Genomic DNA, 13,583 nt, shown 5'->3' with positions numbered 1-13,583 from the left:
TGAATATATCTATATATATATATGTATTTTTGGTATGATCGATCGGCCCCCACTTGCTGAGTGTTTCCCAAAACACTCACCCCTTACTTTCCTCCCCAGATAGGAATGAAGATCAAGTCGAAGAAATCGAGAACACGACATGTTGGGAGATGGTGATAAAGAGAGTTTTTGAGATTTTATAGTTATTATTCTGATTTTTAAGATGTAAGAAGCTTCCGCAATTTTATTCGATTTTTTTTGGGAATTCTGAGTTGTATTTTATCTATAAAATAGAGTGGTTTTAGTTAAATTCTGTACTAAGAGCCTGGTTGTTTTCAAATGATATTTGAAAGCAACGACGATGTCACCCGGACCCGGGAGCGGGGCGTGACAGAAGTGGTATCAAAGCAAAACCAGGTTCATGGTCTTGATGGAAAATTATAATTAAGAATTTATGATCTTCATGGGAAGGAACCACTTGAGTGTAGTATTTATATTGCATAGTCAGTATAAAATTTGAGATTGTTTTTGTTGGTGAATTCTTGGTTTAAGTTAGAATGAAATATTTAAGTCATCATTTTTGGATTCATAGGAAATCATTTGGGAATTAGATTAAGTTTTGATTTTTGAGATTTAAGTTGACATTTGAGATTTAAGTTTGACTTTGATATTAGGACTTGTATATTAAGTTATAAATTTTTAGATTTAAGTTTTACCTTTTGGGCTGAAAAATTAAGTTAAAATTTTTGGGATTTATTCTAGAATTAATAGTAATGAGATTCTAGTTTCAACTAAGTTAAATCAAGTTTCGAGGACGAAACTTCCAATAAGGTGGGAGGAATGTGAAACCCCGGATTTTTAAATTTTATATTTTTTAATTCATGGTATAATTATATATTCCGAGATAATTTTGGAGATATAGTATATATTTAGATTTTATTTATTAATTTTTTGAGATATTTAGTTTACAAAATGAAGATAAGTAATCAAGATATAGATGGAGTAAAATCTTTAAGTGATATGATTTTCATTCAAACTTTGATTATCGAAATCCTAGTCCATCTTAAACTTCTTTTTGTGCTTATAAATAGATGAGCAAGCTTTGTTGAAAATCACACTTAAATCATCTCTATTTCCTCTCCTTATTTTCGAAGCAAACCTTCGAATGAATAAGGTTTTCCCTTGAGTCAATTTCTAGTATACCTTCACTTTTATAATTTGAAAGTCAAAGCTTTAAGTTTGAGTCAAGAAGTTGGCTTTTTTTTTTCTTCATGCACGTGGAGTTGGAGTAGGAATTGTGAAGAGAAAGTAATAATTCAATCAATTTTCCAATTCCCGAGGAGACTCAACAGTAGGAAGTTTGAGAAATTAAGGCTGATTATTTCGTGGACCTGTTTCTAAGATTTCGGTCGAAGCTTTTCCCATCTGTTCAAGTTTCTGATTTTTGTTTCCGCACAAGTTATTCGGTAAGTGGGCTTTTGTTTTAAAACCTTATGTATGATTTAAAATTTCGATCGTTCATGATATTCTTTCGAATTTTGCTATGTAATTGATATTCTTGATGAATTTGTTATAAGTATGTTTTGGCACTGTTATGACTCAAATTAGGAGTGGAAAGGGAATTTCCGAACCATGATATGTTATGGCCCTGATGCGGTGGGTAATAATAACCGTTCTATGACCTCACCCCTTAGAGGGATTACATATAGGGGACTGATCAGTTAGCCACGAATAATGAGAGGAATTTCAGTGTCTGGCCAAAATATGTAAATCATGTTGATTTTGTTATGATGATGATGTTTATGTTATGCTATGATGTGACATGTTATGAGATGATATGTTTTGAAATATGACATGCTTGAAATACAAGTATGAGTTTTCTCAAATGAATATATCTATATATATATGTATTGTTGGTATGATCGATCGGCCCCCACTTGCTGAGTGTTTCCCAAAACACTCACCCCTTACTTTCCTCCCCGGATAGGAATGAAGATCAAGTCGAAGAAATCGAGAACACGACATGTTTTGGGAGATGGTGATAAAGAGAGTTTTTGAGATTTTATAGTTATTATTCTGATTTTTAAGATGTAAGAAGCTTCCGCAATTTTATTCGATTTTTTTTGGGAATTCTGAGTTGTATTTTATCTATAAAATAGAGTGATTTTAGTTAAATTCTGTACTAAGAGCCTGGTTGTTTTCAAATGATATTTGAAAGCAACGGCGATGTCACCCGGACCCGGGAGCGGGGCGTGACATCGCTGAGATGAAATTAAGATGTATAATCAAACGATGTCTAATTATAAGATGTTTTAAAGAGTTAACTCAACGAAACGGCATATTCTCGTGTGATTTCAGTGCACATTGAGATGACAAATTTTCATTTTGAAAAAATAAATATAGTTTAAAAAACCCTGAATGGTCGGCTAGTAGTTGATTATTAGATTATGTAATTATGGAATATCTTTGTTTCAATGAGGGCAGTAGACCCAATTCAACACCACTATATATTATAATAATACCATAATGTCAATCTCTATTACTTTTCTTTTTTTCTTTTTGGCCTCGAATGTGAAATTAAATTAGATTATTGGCATATCTATGGAAATTTGCCACTATTATTTTTTACACAAAAATTTTATGAGTTATTATTGTTCTCCTAAATTTCACCGGTATCGAAAAATCTTAAGAATAAGAGACTCTTGGTGATCATCACACTTGATTTCACAAAAAAATTGTAAATGTTGATCATCCCCACCGATCAAATCCAAAGCTCTAAAGTAGAAATAGCTTATCTCATTTAACTTTCTTTCTTCCACTTTTTTTCCCAAAAGAAATTGTTGCTTTTTTATGGCTTTGTTGTTGATCCACGTGATTCTCATGCCAATCAAAATAATTAATAATAATTTGATGATTGACCAATTATTTTGGACTTTTGGTTAGTGATTAGTGATGTATATTTGCTTAAAATGCAAAATACGCCCTAAAATTATAAGAAAATGCTAATTGAACTTATTCAGAGACTCGTAAGTGCAAATTTGAGGGGATACTGTAGAATTCCTCAGATTCTTTTTTTTTTTTTTTTTTAAATTAAGAATTCCTCAGATTCTACCATCATATATTGTTCAAGTTTCAACATCAACATGATTCTTTGATTAAAAGTCAAAGAATTTGTTCTTAAAATATCTCCACTTCAGGTTAAATCATTTTTAACGAGTACACACTAAAAAAGGTGGTAACACCAATAAGTTACACAAAAAGATAATATTGGATCGAAGTAGTGATCCACCGCAATCAAGTCGAATCTAACAAAAAATTGTTGTTGAAATAAAATAATCTTTATTTGCTCGATGTAGATAATTTGACTTGTAAATGCATTTAAAAATTGTAATGGCAAGATCTATATCGGTAAAGAGTGAATGAGAAATATATAAATTATTTAATCAAATAGAAATGATAAACTAATAATAATATGCACAAATATATAAATATATTAACTAATGATATTTACAACAAATAATTTTGGTGTTGTAGATAACTAGAAACATTTTTTTTAAAAAAAATGTATAAAGCTTATAAATAAGAACACAAAAAAAAAAGGATATTAAGAAGCCTTCTTCTATTGTTTATGCTGAACTAGAAAAAAGGATATTAAGAAGCCTTCTTCTATTGTTTATGCTGAACTAGAAGCTATTTTAAGTGGTTTACAAATAGTGCAGGAAAATAATCTATAGATTCACTTTACTTCTTCAGATTGAAGAATCTTTTCTGGTAGTATAAGCAGTCACTAAGCCATCAGACAATTGAAGTTATGCCGACGCTTTAGCAGCATCTATTACATTCATTTGGAGAAGACATCACTAGTTCTCTTAGACATATTCGACGTTCTGCAAATGAAGTTGCACATTCGGTTGCATCTTTTGCTATTTCCTCCCCCTTCCCGTTTGTTTGGGCACAGGATAATTCTTTTTTGATTGATAAATCTTGTAATTAAAGACTTTTCTTGATATTAATGCAATTACAAGCCTTTATCGTAAAAAAAAAACAAGAAAAAAGGAATGTGAAATAAATGAAATAGGATAAAAATTGCGAAATAATTTTAAAATACAAAGGATAAAAAAATTCGGTTGATAAATGCTATTTCTCAACAAAATGTTCTATGACGTTTATTAAATTTTTTTTAAAAAAAAATTAAAACAATTCCCAAATAGGGCTCGATTAAAAAAAATACAAAAGAAGAGGAAAAGTATTCAACTCCTCATTTCAAAAAACCTGATAATTTTTGGCAATGGATTATTTTCCACAATGTGGTAATTGCATTCGACCCAAAATGATGGCGTTTACCACATATATCAAATCAAAAGAATTTGGGTGGGATCTTTCATGCTTTAGGAGACAAATAATAGCTGCTTTCCTATTGTAAAATCAACTTTCAAATCTTTTCTTCACACTAGTATTTTCCCCAAGAACCATGATCCAAACGTTAAGCTCTTGGAAAATGTACAAAATTTCTTATTTCACGCTAAAGTTGATAATCCCTGCTTGTCATTGATCTTGCTGGTTTCTGCAAGATAAAATGATTCTTCCATCCGAAACTAATATCCGGGGTGGATCAGTCCCTGAAACTGATCCAATGGTGTAATGTATGCATTTGGAGCATGACATTTTACTGAGATAAGATAGAAGATAGAATCTGAACACAATACCTAGATAGAATCTGAACACAATACCTGAAGTTGATAGGTTAACCAGAAGCCAAACTAAAGTACTAAGAAAAGGATAATTTCCCAGAGTCATCTTAAAGTAGGCTTAATTACAGAAACTTCACTGGTATTTCCTGGTAAACTCCTACCATTACCATGTCTTTCTATAATTAAGTACTGGTAAGGACACCCTATGTAAAGTAAGAGGCTTGATTCCCTCCATGTAAGATTTCTACTCATTAGCTTGACGTGACCATGTATTTCAATCTCTTACCCGCATTTAGAGCTGTCAAAGTGGGTTGGACCCGCTGGGTTGGCCCGTCCCGCCTAAACGGTGGGCTAGCCCGCCCCGGCCCACCAAGTGGTGGGTTGTGGTGCGTTGCGGGTCAACCCACCCCAACCCGCCAAATATAACTAAAAATTGATGGGTCGGTCTGCCCCGCACCACCAAATAGAGGGGTCGAGTTGATAATTTCCTAACCCGCCTAATTGGTGGGCCGGCCCGTCCCGCACCTCCAATTGGCGGGTTTTGGTGGGTTGCGGGTTGGTCCGTCCCGCCGACCCGTTTTGACAGCTCTACCCGCATTGATTTACCTTGAACCCAGTAGCTTGGAGTTGGAGTGGAGTCTGTACATATGTGGGTTCGAATTGTCATTATTTTTGGACGGTGGGCATGGGGACAAAGTGAATTCCATCACATCCAAGAAACAACGTATGCTGATACCAAGGTCACCAATCAACTGAAGTCAACAGCATCGTTATAAAGAAACCATTCCTGCAAAAATAAAGCATGCATATGCATAGAAATGACATATGGTGCCATTATCAAAGAAAATGGACATTGCATGCAACTTGCACATGTGCACAGCCATTGACTTTTATTTCCATGATATGACTGCGCGCGCCCACCTTATGCACTAGGATAGGATATAACATATGATTTTGAAAACTATGAACCTAAACTTTACTTTAGTTGAGAGCCGCGCCTAGTGTGTTGTTCGCCTCTTCTTGTGCCATCAACCACAAAAAATGCATTTGTGCTGCCACCATTCACGTAAATATGACATGCTAATTCCAGCGTAAGTATGTCTCTGACTTCAACCTCAGATTTCGTATGTTAATCAAAGAAAGCCACACTAAAAATAAAAGTAAAACAAAATCCGCAGCGAGCTGGAATACCATCAAGATGAAAGCTTGAGACAACAGATTTCATAAAATGTGACAATCTATAAAAGGAAAGCACAATAGCATCCTCACCACGTTGGAGTAAGAGCGAGAAAATAGGTGCATCAATTCTTGTTGTAATGAATATCATATTCATAGAGACGGATTAAAATAGGATACAAAGTAACATGACTTCACAACATCCAACTTAACAAGAGCATTTCCATGCCATTTCTCAACTATGACCATTTAGCAGATTGTGAAACTTAGCACCTTAATTGGAAGCATTCCTGAAGTTGAGGACCTTTCCGAAATTGATAAAATTTTCATGATGAACCAGAAGCACAGCAAATTGTTACAGTATTATAATATAGTTTTGTCTCTGCTTCTTGAATAGCACACCGATAAATCATTGTGTTTCTCTCGCTACGAGGAGTAAGAGCGAACAGATTTGTGAACACAATACAATAAAAAAGAACAAGGACCAAGAGAGAAAGATCCAAACCGTGACCTAGATTGTCAACCAATATTAGTGACCAAATCTGCAGCTGTCAAGAGAAGCAGCAACTCAATAGACTAAACCAATAGAATTAAATAGCTTAAAGAAAATGGCAATTCACAGCACAAGGCTTCATTACATCATTAACTTAGAGACAGCCAAAGTTATAACAATCCAAAGAAGCAGGGCACGGACGATGGTAAGTATTTAGTCATATATCTCCTGCAATGCTTATATTTCTTCCACAGTCAACTTATAACGTTTTACAGTTCGTGAATCCAAAGAAAAAGGTGTAAGAATGTACATATTTTACATAACGGGGTGACAAAATGGTGAATGATGCCTAAACCAGTCTTCAGCTCCTTATTCTAGCTAGCTACCCAAAAATAAAAATAAAATATAACGAGAGCAAGGTGAAATTGCCGACCCCGGAAAGCCAATTTTTATCTACCATAGTTCAATTACAGTATCAAGATTCCATTTTTCACGAGCAAGTGTAAACATCTATCACAAGTCACAACCTCAGATATCCAATTCAAACCCATAGCTCCCGTCATTTCGCTTGCTCATATCATACATTCCTGAATTTGAATCTTCACGCTTTCCGTGTATATGTCTTCTGTGAGGATCACCGTAACCAGTATCCGGCCTACCATTGCCCCTGCTAGATTGAAATCTCGCTTTTGAATCATCCAGAGGCTCCCTAGTGTAGCCCTTCTTTCCAAATCTTTCCTTCGAAACTTTCTTATTTTGATATTCTTGTGTATCATCCTCAGAACTCGACCTAAAATCAACCCCATTGCTTCCTTTCTCGAATTCATTTTGTGACCTCCTCTTGGAATTCCCGTAAATCCCTTTTCTCTGCAAACTCGCCTTTCCATCAGCTCCATTCGTCCCTGTATCTTCTTCTGAGCTCAAACTCCCAAATTCATCAAACCCATCACCTATTTTCCCAACTCTGCCGTAAGGTTTTACACTATGAACAACCCCTTTCGGGAAAAACCTTGTCGACGGAAGCCCGTTATCGGGCCTAAACAATTCCGGGCCGTCTCTCTCAGACCACAAGTCGAACCCACCAGGCTTCTGAAACCTATCCGCCAGCACCTTCAATTGCTCGTCAGCACTGGTGGAAAACAAAGACGGAGGCTTCTCAATCCTCTCCCACGGTCTCTCGAGTTCGGAAACTGCCGCCTTCAGCTCTGCCCGTTTTCTCATCTCGTAGATTTGTCGCTCTCGGGCTAAACGGGCCTGAAGCAGCTGTTTGGATTTCTTGGCCTGCATTCTCTTCCACTGCCACTTCGTGACCCCTCCTGGATACGTTCTTGGCCCACCTCCCATCCTGATCGTCATCATTTCCGATGGAATATTACTCGGACTAGTGAGGGAAAGTTTTGAGATTTTTGTGTTGAGGAATAACAATTGTGCCGACATTGATCCACCTGCCACCGAGTTAGCCGATGAGATAGATTGCAGCGGTGTTGAAATGGATCCAGAAACATGTAGAATAGACATTTTTCCCGTAGACTACTATGAAACCACTGAAACTTGAACGCTCAAGCTTCCTCCTTGTCTCTCTGTGTGGAAGGAACATTGAGATGGAGATGAGATTGGCTAGAAATTAGCGGATTGTCTAATATGGGCCTTTGATCTAGGCTGGGTTTTCATATTTTGGGCTCTAATTGCTTTTTCTAAAACGGGCTCTGGCAATTTTGAGTCCATGCCATTCGTTTATGTGAAAATTTCCTAATAACCTTGAAGTCAATAAATGTCGACGTGAGTCCTACAAAAATTCAAAATTTCATCTGGCTAGCTCTATCATCCTGCCTCCCAACAAAGTAGGGATTAGGATTTAAAAGAGTTGAGATGAGTGTATGGTGTCATAATTGTTTATATTTGGTAGAACAATAAAAACCATGGTGTTTTAACTGATTTACGATTTAAAAGATTTGATTTGCATCGTTACCGCAATATATGTTTTTAGTAAAACGACAAGCGCTCGGTCCTACAATTGTATCAAAGTCAGAGTCACGAGTTCGATTCTCAATAATTATAATGAGTGCAATTATTGAGAAGAATGAGGTGCAATAATTGTCCCTACTAAGTCGAGCGATTGAACCATGATGTTTGAGTTGTTGCATGATTTAAAATATTTGAATTACACTCTTACTATCAAGAATAACTTTTGGTGTAACGATTAACACTCGGTCTTACTGAATTTTATTGTTTTACGTAGTTTTAGTGACTATTATAGGTTAAAATATAATTGACAAAACAGTCTATTCCCCTAACTCAAGCCCATTTATTTTTAATAAAATAAAATATTATTAAAAAAAATACTTTGGCAAATGGATAATCAAATTCAAGAATCAAGTACATACAAGCACAAGTGGTGCAAGCTTTTGGACTAGAAGTTTAGAAGCGAGGCAAAAAAAACCTTGGGGGACCATACAAATAGTAGAGTAAACTCAGGGGTTGATTTGTTATTTTCAATCTTGTTGCCTCTCCATTTAAACCCTAAGCCTTCCTCATATTAGGGCCCCTCCCAAACCCTAATTTCTTCGGTGCAGTGTCTTACCGCAACCTCCCCTTTAGAAGACTCAGCAATCATGGTAATTCTTTCGTGATTTTCTCTCTTGTCTCTAGTATTTTGATTTTAACCGAACTTGTTTATACTTCTTATTCGTTGTTTAAGTTATTTTCCAATTGATTTGTTATGCGTGTGCGTAGACTGGAGAAGCTGTGAATCCAAAAGCATATCCGCTGGCAGATGCCCAGCTAACCATCACAATCATGGACCTCGTTCAACAAGCTGCAAATTACAAACAACTTAAGAAGGGTGCTAACGAAGGTGAATTTTTCACGTTTTCTCTGTGTTTCTGCAAAAAATATACTCTCCAGAAGTAACCCGTTTTCTCTTTGGGGGAGGAAATCAAACAAATTTTATGCTAAATCCATCTAAAAGCTCAAGTCTTACGTCCCATTAAGTTGCATCTGGGCCCTTGGCGGAATCCCTTGTGCACCAAGTGATTGTCCAAGTCGATATGATGTCGATGATGGAATGCATATCTGTGTGTTTGTTTTTGCAGCAACTAAGACTCTCAACAGAGGAATTTCCGAGTTCGTTGTTATGGCAGCTGACACTGAGCCTCTCGAAATTCTTCTTCACCTTCCGCTTCTTGCTGAAGACAAGGTGACTTTTCTAATTTTAAAGTTTTGTTTGAAACATACTTTGAAAATGGGGGCGGCTAGCCTTTTGTGTGGACTTCCCAAAATCTTGCAATTGCCCCTGAAACCGAAGGAACAGAGGATCTTGATGTAGCGTTAACATAATGGTTTTAATGTGCCACGGGTCTATTTTAATGAGTTGAAGTCAATGGAAAATCTGGGGGAAAAAGACGTTTCATTCTGCAGGCATCACATAGGTTGGCATGCTTAATCATTTAAAGTAAGGAACTAAAATGGAACTTTCAAAACTTAATTAGCATGAGGTATGAGTTACTTGGGATGGTTTAGTACACAATACCCTTAAAGCTTTGCTCCGAGTTTGATATTTTTTGGTTGTGTTGAGTGGTCATTTCAGAAGCTAAACAAGTTATCTGATCTTTTGTATTTGAGTGCAGAATGTGCCTTATGTTTTTGTTCCATCGAAGCAAGCTCTTGGTCGGGCATGTGGAGTTACCAGACCAGTCATTGCTTGTTCTGTGACCAGCAACGAAGGAAGCCAATTGAAATCTCAAATACAGCAACTGAAGGTTATTCTTTTTCTGTTTGTTCGTAGATTAATGAAATGATATACTCCGAAATTGCATCAAGGACTGTTATTATATGATTGTGTGGCCAGCGAAGCTACTCCCATATTTTTATTTCTATTTGCTTATAGATAATCGACTCCCATATTTTTCTGTGACCAGCGACTCCCTTATTTTTATTTCTGTTTGCTCATAGATCATCAACATGGTGATTTTCTAAGTTGATATCGCCTAATGCAGGATGCCATCGAGAAGCTTCTGATATGATTGTGTGATGCTAATTCCAGCGTGATGGGCCTCTTGTTCGACCCTGAGGCTTTGACTGAGTGATTTTTTCCTGTTTCGAGGGAAATATCTCACCATGTTCTCTTCTCCGTTTCTTTTCATATTTTCGCCTTTTGGGTTATAAACCGTCTCGTATGTATTGTTATGGCATGAGAAATGCAGTAAACTTTCACCGTTTTCGTTTATGCAGTTTGTAATTTTATTGAGAAGTGAAGTTTCTATATATCATGAGATCGTCTGTCTTATTTCAATTAGGCAGTGTTACGAATTTTAGTCCTTAAATGTGTAATTTTGTCGTACAAAATTTAGTCCTGAAAACAAAACACCAACCAAACACATAATTTTATCTTAACTATTAAATAATATTTACTTATCCTTCTTTTTATCTTTCCATTAATAATTTCATCCTACGTATCAAGCGCAACTGATTCTCGTTGCTGCAGCCACCGCCTTCATTATTGTGGTTTTATGCAACATTAGAGCTGTTTAAATTGATTAGTATTCTCAAGAATATAAATGAAGAAGAGACACAAGCACTACTATTAAATCATTCGATGTTAAACCAAATTTGGGCGACTTACATAATTTACCATTAGTTGAAATGCTGACGCCTCGAACCTTTTTAGCAAGTTTAAAATCTATAATGATTTTCATATTTCTAGTTTCCGTCGTCTTTGTTGCATGTTAATCTCTCGGGCTGTATTATATAATTTTTTTTTTTATTTTGCAGAAAATAAATTGATTTCAGTTGCTACGCTTTTAGTTTTTTTTTTCAATCTATTCTTGGTCAACCACATTTTTCTAAAAAAAAATGGTATTTATAAAAGTGTTTTTTTTTAAAAAAAATTATGAACTGTATTAAAAGTTGTTTTACGATAAATATGTATTTGAACTAATATTCTATTAAAATATTTTAACAATTCAAAAGTAATATGTTTTAAATTCCATCATATCTTTCCATTCTAAAAACATCTCTAAATTATTCTTTAAAAACTATACTCTAAAAAAATTTCATTTATAAAACACTAAAAATATTTTTAAAATGCATGTTCGAACTACACTTAGGAAGTGTTTGCAATCACTAAAAAAAGTTATTGTTAGCTTTTGGCTTAAAAAAAATCATTTTTGCGTGTTTCTTAAACCTAGATTATGTGTTAACTTATGCTTAAATTAATTGAAATCCAAAAGCTAGTCATGTGGTGATTATGATTCTCCAAAAGTGATTCTAATAAGAAGGTCATTGCTAAAATCACTCTAATCGCTTATTTATTAAACACTACCCAACTTTGTTTTTTAGATTTTCAAATTTGTTTCCAAACACTATCAACTTTTGATTTTTCTTAATTTTTTTATAATCTATAAATTACTCACTTCTACAAAATCATAATCTATTGCAAACACTACCTTAAATTTCCACGTTTGTTTTTAGCATGCGAATTGATATTTCCTAATCGATCTAATTTACGATGAACTCTTATGGGCCGAAAACGGGTCAGATATGGAGTTTGAATCTTCGACCCGACGACTTACGGCCCACAGTTAAATAAATAAATAAACCCCCGCACTCGTACATTTTTGGAAAAAAAAGTTGACCAAATGGCGACCGAGAAAACTGTTATGTTAGTTATACGGGCGGCTCGCCCCGAATTCCTAAACAACCAAGACAAGGCGGCGTTTGCGGTACACGCGGCGTTTATGGCCGCCGGCTACACTCTTCACTCGACGGGTCTCCCAGCCTTCGAGTCAAGAATCCTCGACTCCTGCTCAGTCACTGGTAACATTACAATCGCTAAAACATTTCAAGAAACTGATCATTATTACTTCAAAATGCATGCATGTATTTTGAGTCTGCATTGTCTTTAGTTTGCACTTGTTAATAATCTCACTGTATCTATCTATCTACACCTTGAAATCTTGGGAGAGAATTCGATCGTGTATTTTCTTGTTCCTTTATAAGGGGTGCCAGTTGGGATTTGTTTTTCCATCGACCTAATTTAATTTGAAATTTTATTATAATTTGTAGATGAAGTTGGGTGGGAGAAATGGAACGAACTCTTAGACTATTACGGGTTCTTGTACTCCCATCCCAAACAAGCTGCTGGTTCTAAGAGAGTACTGATGAAGATTCTTGTAATTAAAAAAAAGATGTATGTTGACGTGCTGAAACAAGGGGATTCGGAACAACCCCATCATCTTGAATTCGAGTAAGTCATGCATCATGTGCATTAATTATATATCTATCTTTTCGTTTTCTATAATGGTATCAAACAATGGCCATATATGCATGTTTCTAGTATTCTGGAGTATGTCGAGGAAGTCTGCAGCGAATACACAAATAATTATGCCTCACAATTCAAGAATTTGTCCGAGTTAGTAGCCCATGTTAACACGGAACTCTTGAGCAAATTGGATGGTTCTTCAACAAATAGCTCTAACCCCCGGCCGGATCAATGCACGCCAAGGTATATAACTATATATAGTTTTATTAATCCGCCACACGATGATCAGTTGCTCTTTCTTGAATCTAAGGGGACATTCGCATTTATGAGTTTTTTGGATAACTTTGCTTGTTTGGCTGCAGTACTAGAACTGAAGTAAACCTAAGTGGAGCACTCCAGATTCAATTAACAGGCCCTTGTTTCCCACCTCTACCCCCATTAATCCTGTAAGTGCATGGTAGCTTTTATATATAGTAGGGATCGATCGATATATAATTTTGCTCACCAATCCAGCCGTATATATTTTAGATAATTAGTGATATATCTATGAATCTTATTATATATATATCTTAGTATGTATATATAGATACCATTAATTATACCTTTTGTTTTCATGCTCTAATTGATTTTTTTTGCATGCTCACTGGAATTTAGACATGCCCATCTGCATAATCCACAGCCTTTCGGTGATGGACCTGAGCCTGGCCATGGATTCATGCCAAATTATATTGGTGCATATATATAATTTTGTCTTTTAAGTTAATGATGATTTCATGTCTAGTTCTTTTCTTAATCAGCTGCATTTGTACGTGTTTAATTTGCATATATATATGCAGGACCTTATCCAAGACATCCCCAACCAAATTGGCGCCCTCCGCCTCCAACTCCAAAGTTAGTTCGTTCTGCATGTCTTTCCATATATATATATATATATATTTAAGCTGCTTATCACTTCCGCACGAACTTGGATACATCACCCTTTTAT

General features: G+C 35.6%; 3 protein-coding genes across 3 annotated transcripts; 2 read left to right on the top strand and 1 right to left on the bottom strand.

The window, feature by feature from the left end:
- Positions 1–6,551: 6,551 nt before the first annotated feature.
- LOC140875608 (uncharacterized) lies at positions 6,552–7,915 on the bottom strand. Its single transcript, XM_073279332.1, has one exon. The coding sequence runs from the start codon at positions 7,855–7,857 to the stop codon at positions 6,868–6,870; it is 990 nt and encodes a 329-aa protein (XP_073135433.1). The 5' UTR covers positions 7,858–7,915; the 3' UTR covers positions 6,552–6,867.
- A 931-nt stretch (positions 7,916–8,846) lies between these two features.
- Positions 8,847–10,630, top strand: LOC140875041 (uncharacterized). The gene is made up of 5 exons (XM_073278584.1): positions 8,847–8,954; positions 9,073–9,193; positions 9,432–9,535; positions 9,966–10,097; positions 10,335–10,630. The coding sequence occupies exons 1-5, from the start codon at positions 8,952–8,954 to the stop codon at positions 10,359–10,361; spliced, it is 387 nt and encodes a 128-aa protein (XP_073134685.1). The 5' UTR covers positions 8,847–8,951; the 3' UTR covers positions 10,362–10,630.
- Positions 10,631–11,975: 1,345 nt separating this feature from the next.
- Positions 11,976–13,343, top strand: LOC140866632 (probable proteasome inhibitor). Its single transcript, XM_073271664.1, has 5 exons — positions 11,976–12,153; positions 12,403–12,583; positions 12,674–12,841; positions 12,961–13,044; positions 13,253–13,343. The coding sequence occupies exons 1-5, from the start codon at positions 11,976–11,978 to the stop codon at positions 13,341–13,343; spliced, it is 702 nt and encodes a 233-aa protein (XP_073127765.1).
- The last annotated feature ends 240 nt before the right edge of the window (positions 13,344–13,583 follow it).

Source organism: Henckelia pumila, chromosome 1, assembly GCF_033568475.1.
Source record: "Henckelia pumila isolate YLH828 chromosome 1, ASM3356847v2, whole genome shotgun sequence".
Classification (NCBI taxonomy): domain Eukaryota; kingdom Viridiplantae; phylum Streptophyta; class Magnoliopsida; order Lamiales; family Gesneriaceae; genus Henckelia; species Henckelia pumila.
The sequence above is the reverse complement of the archived record's forward strand: the minus strand, read 5'-3'. Positions and strand labels throughout refer to the sequence as shown.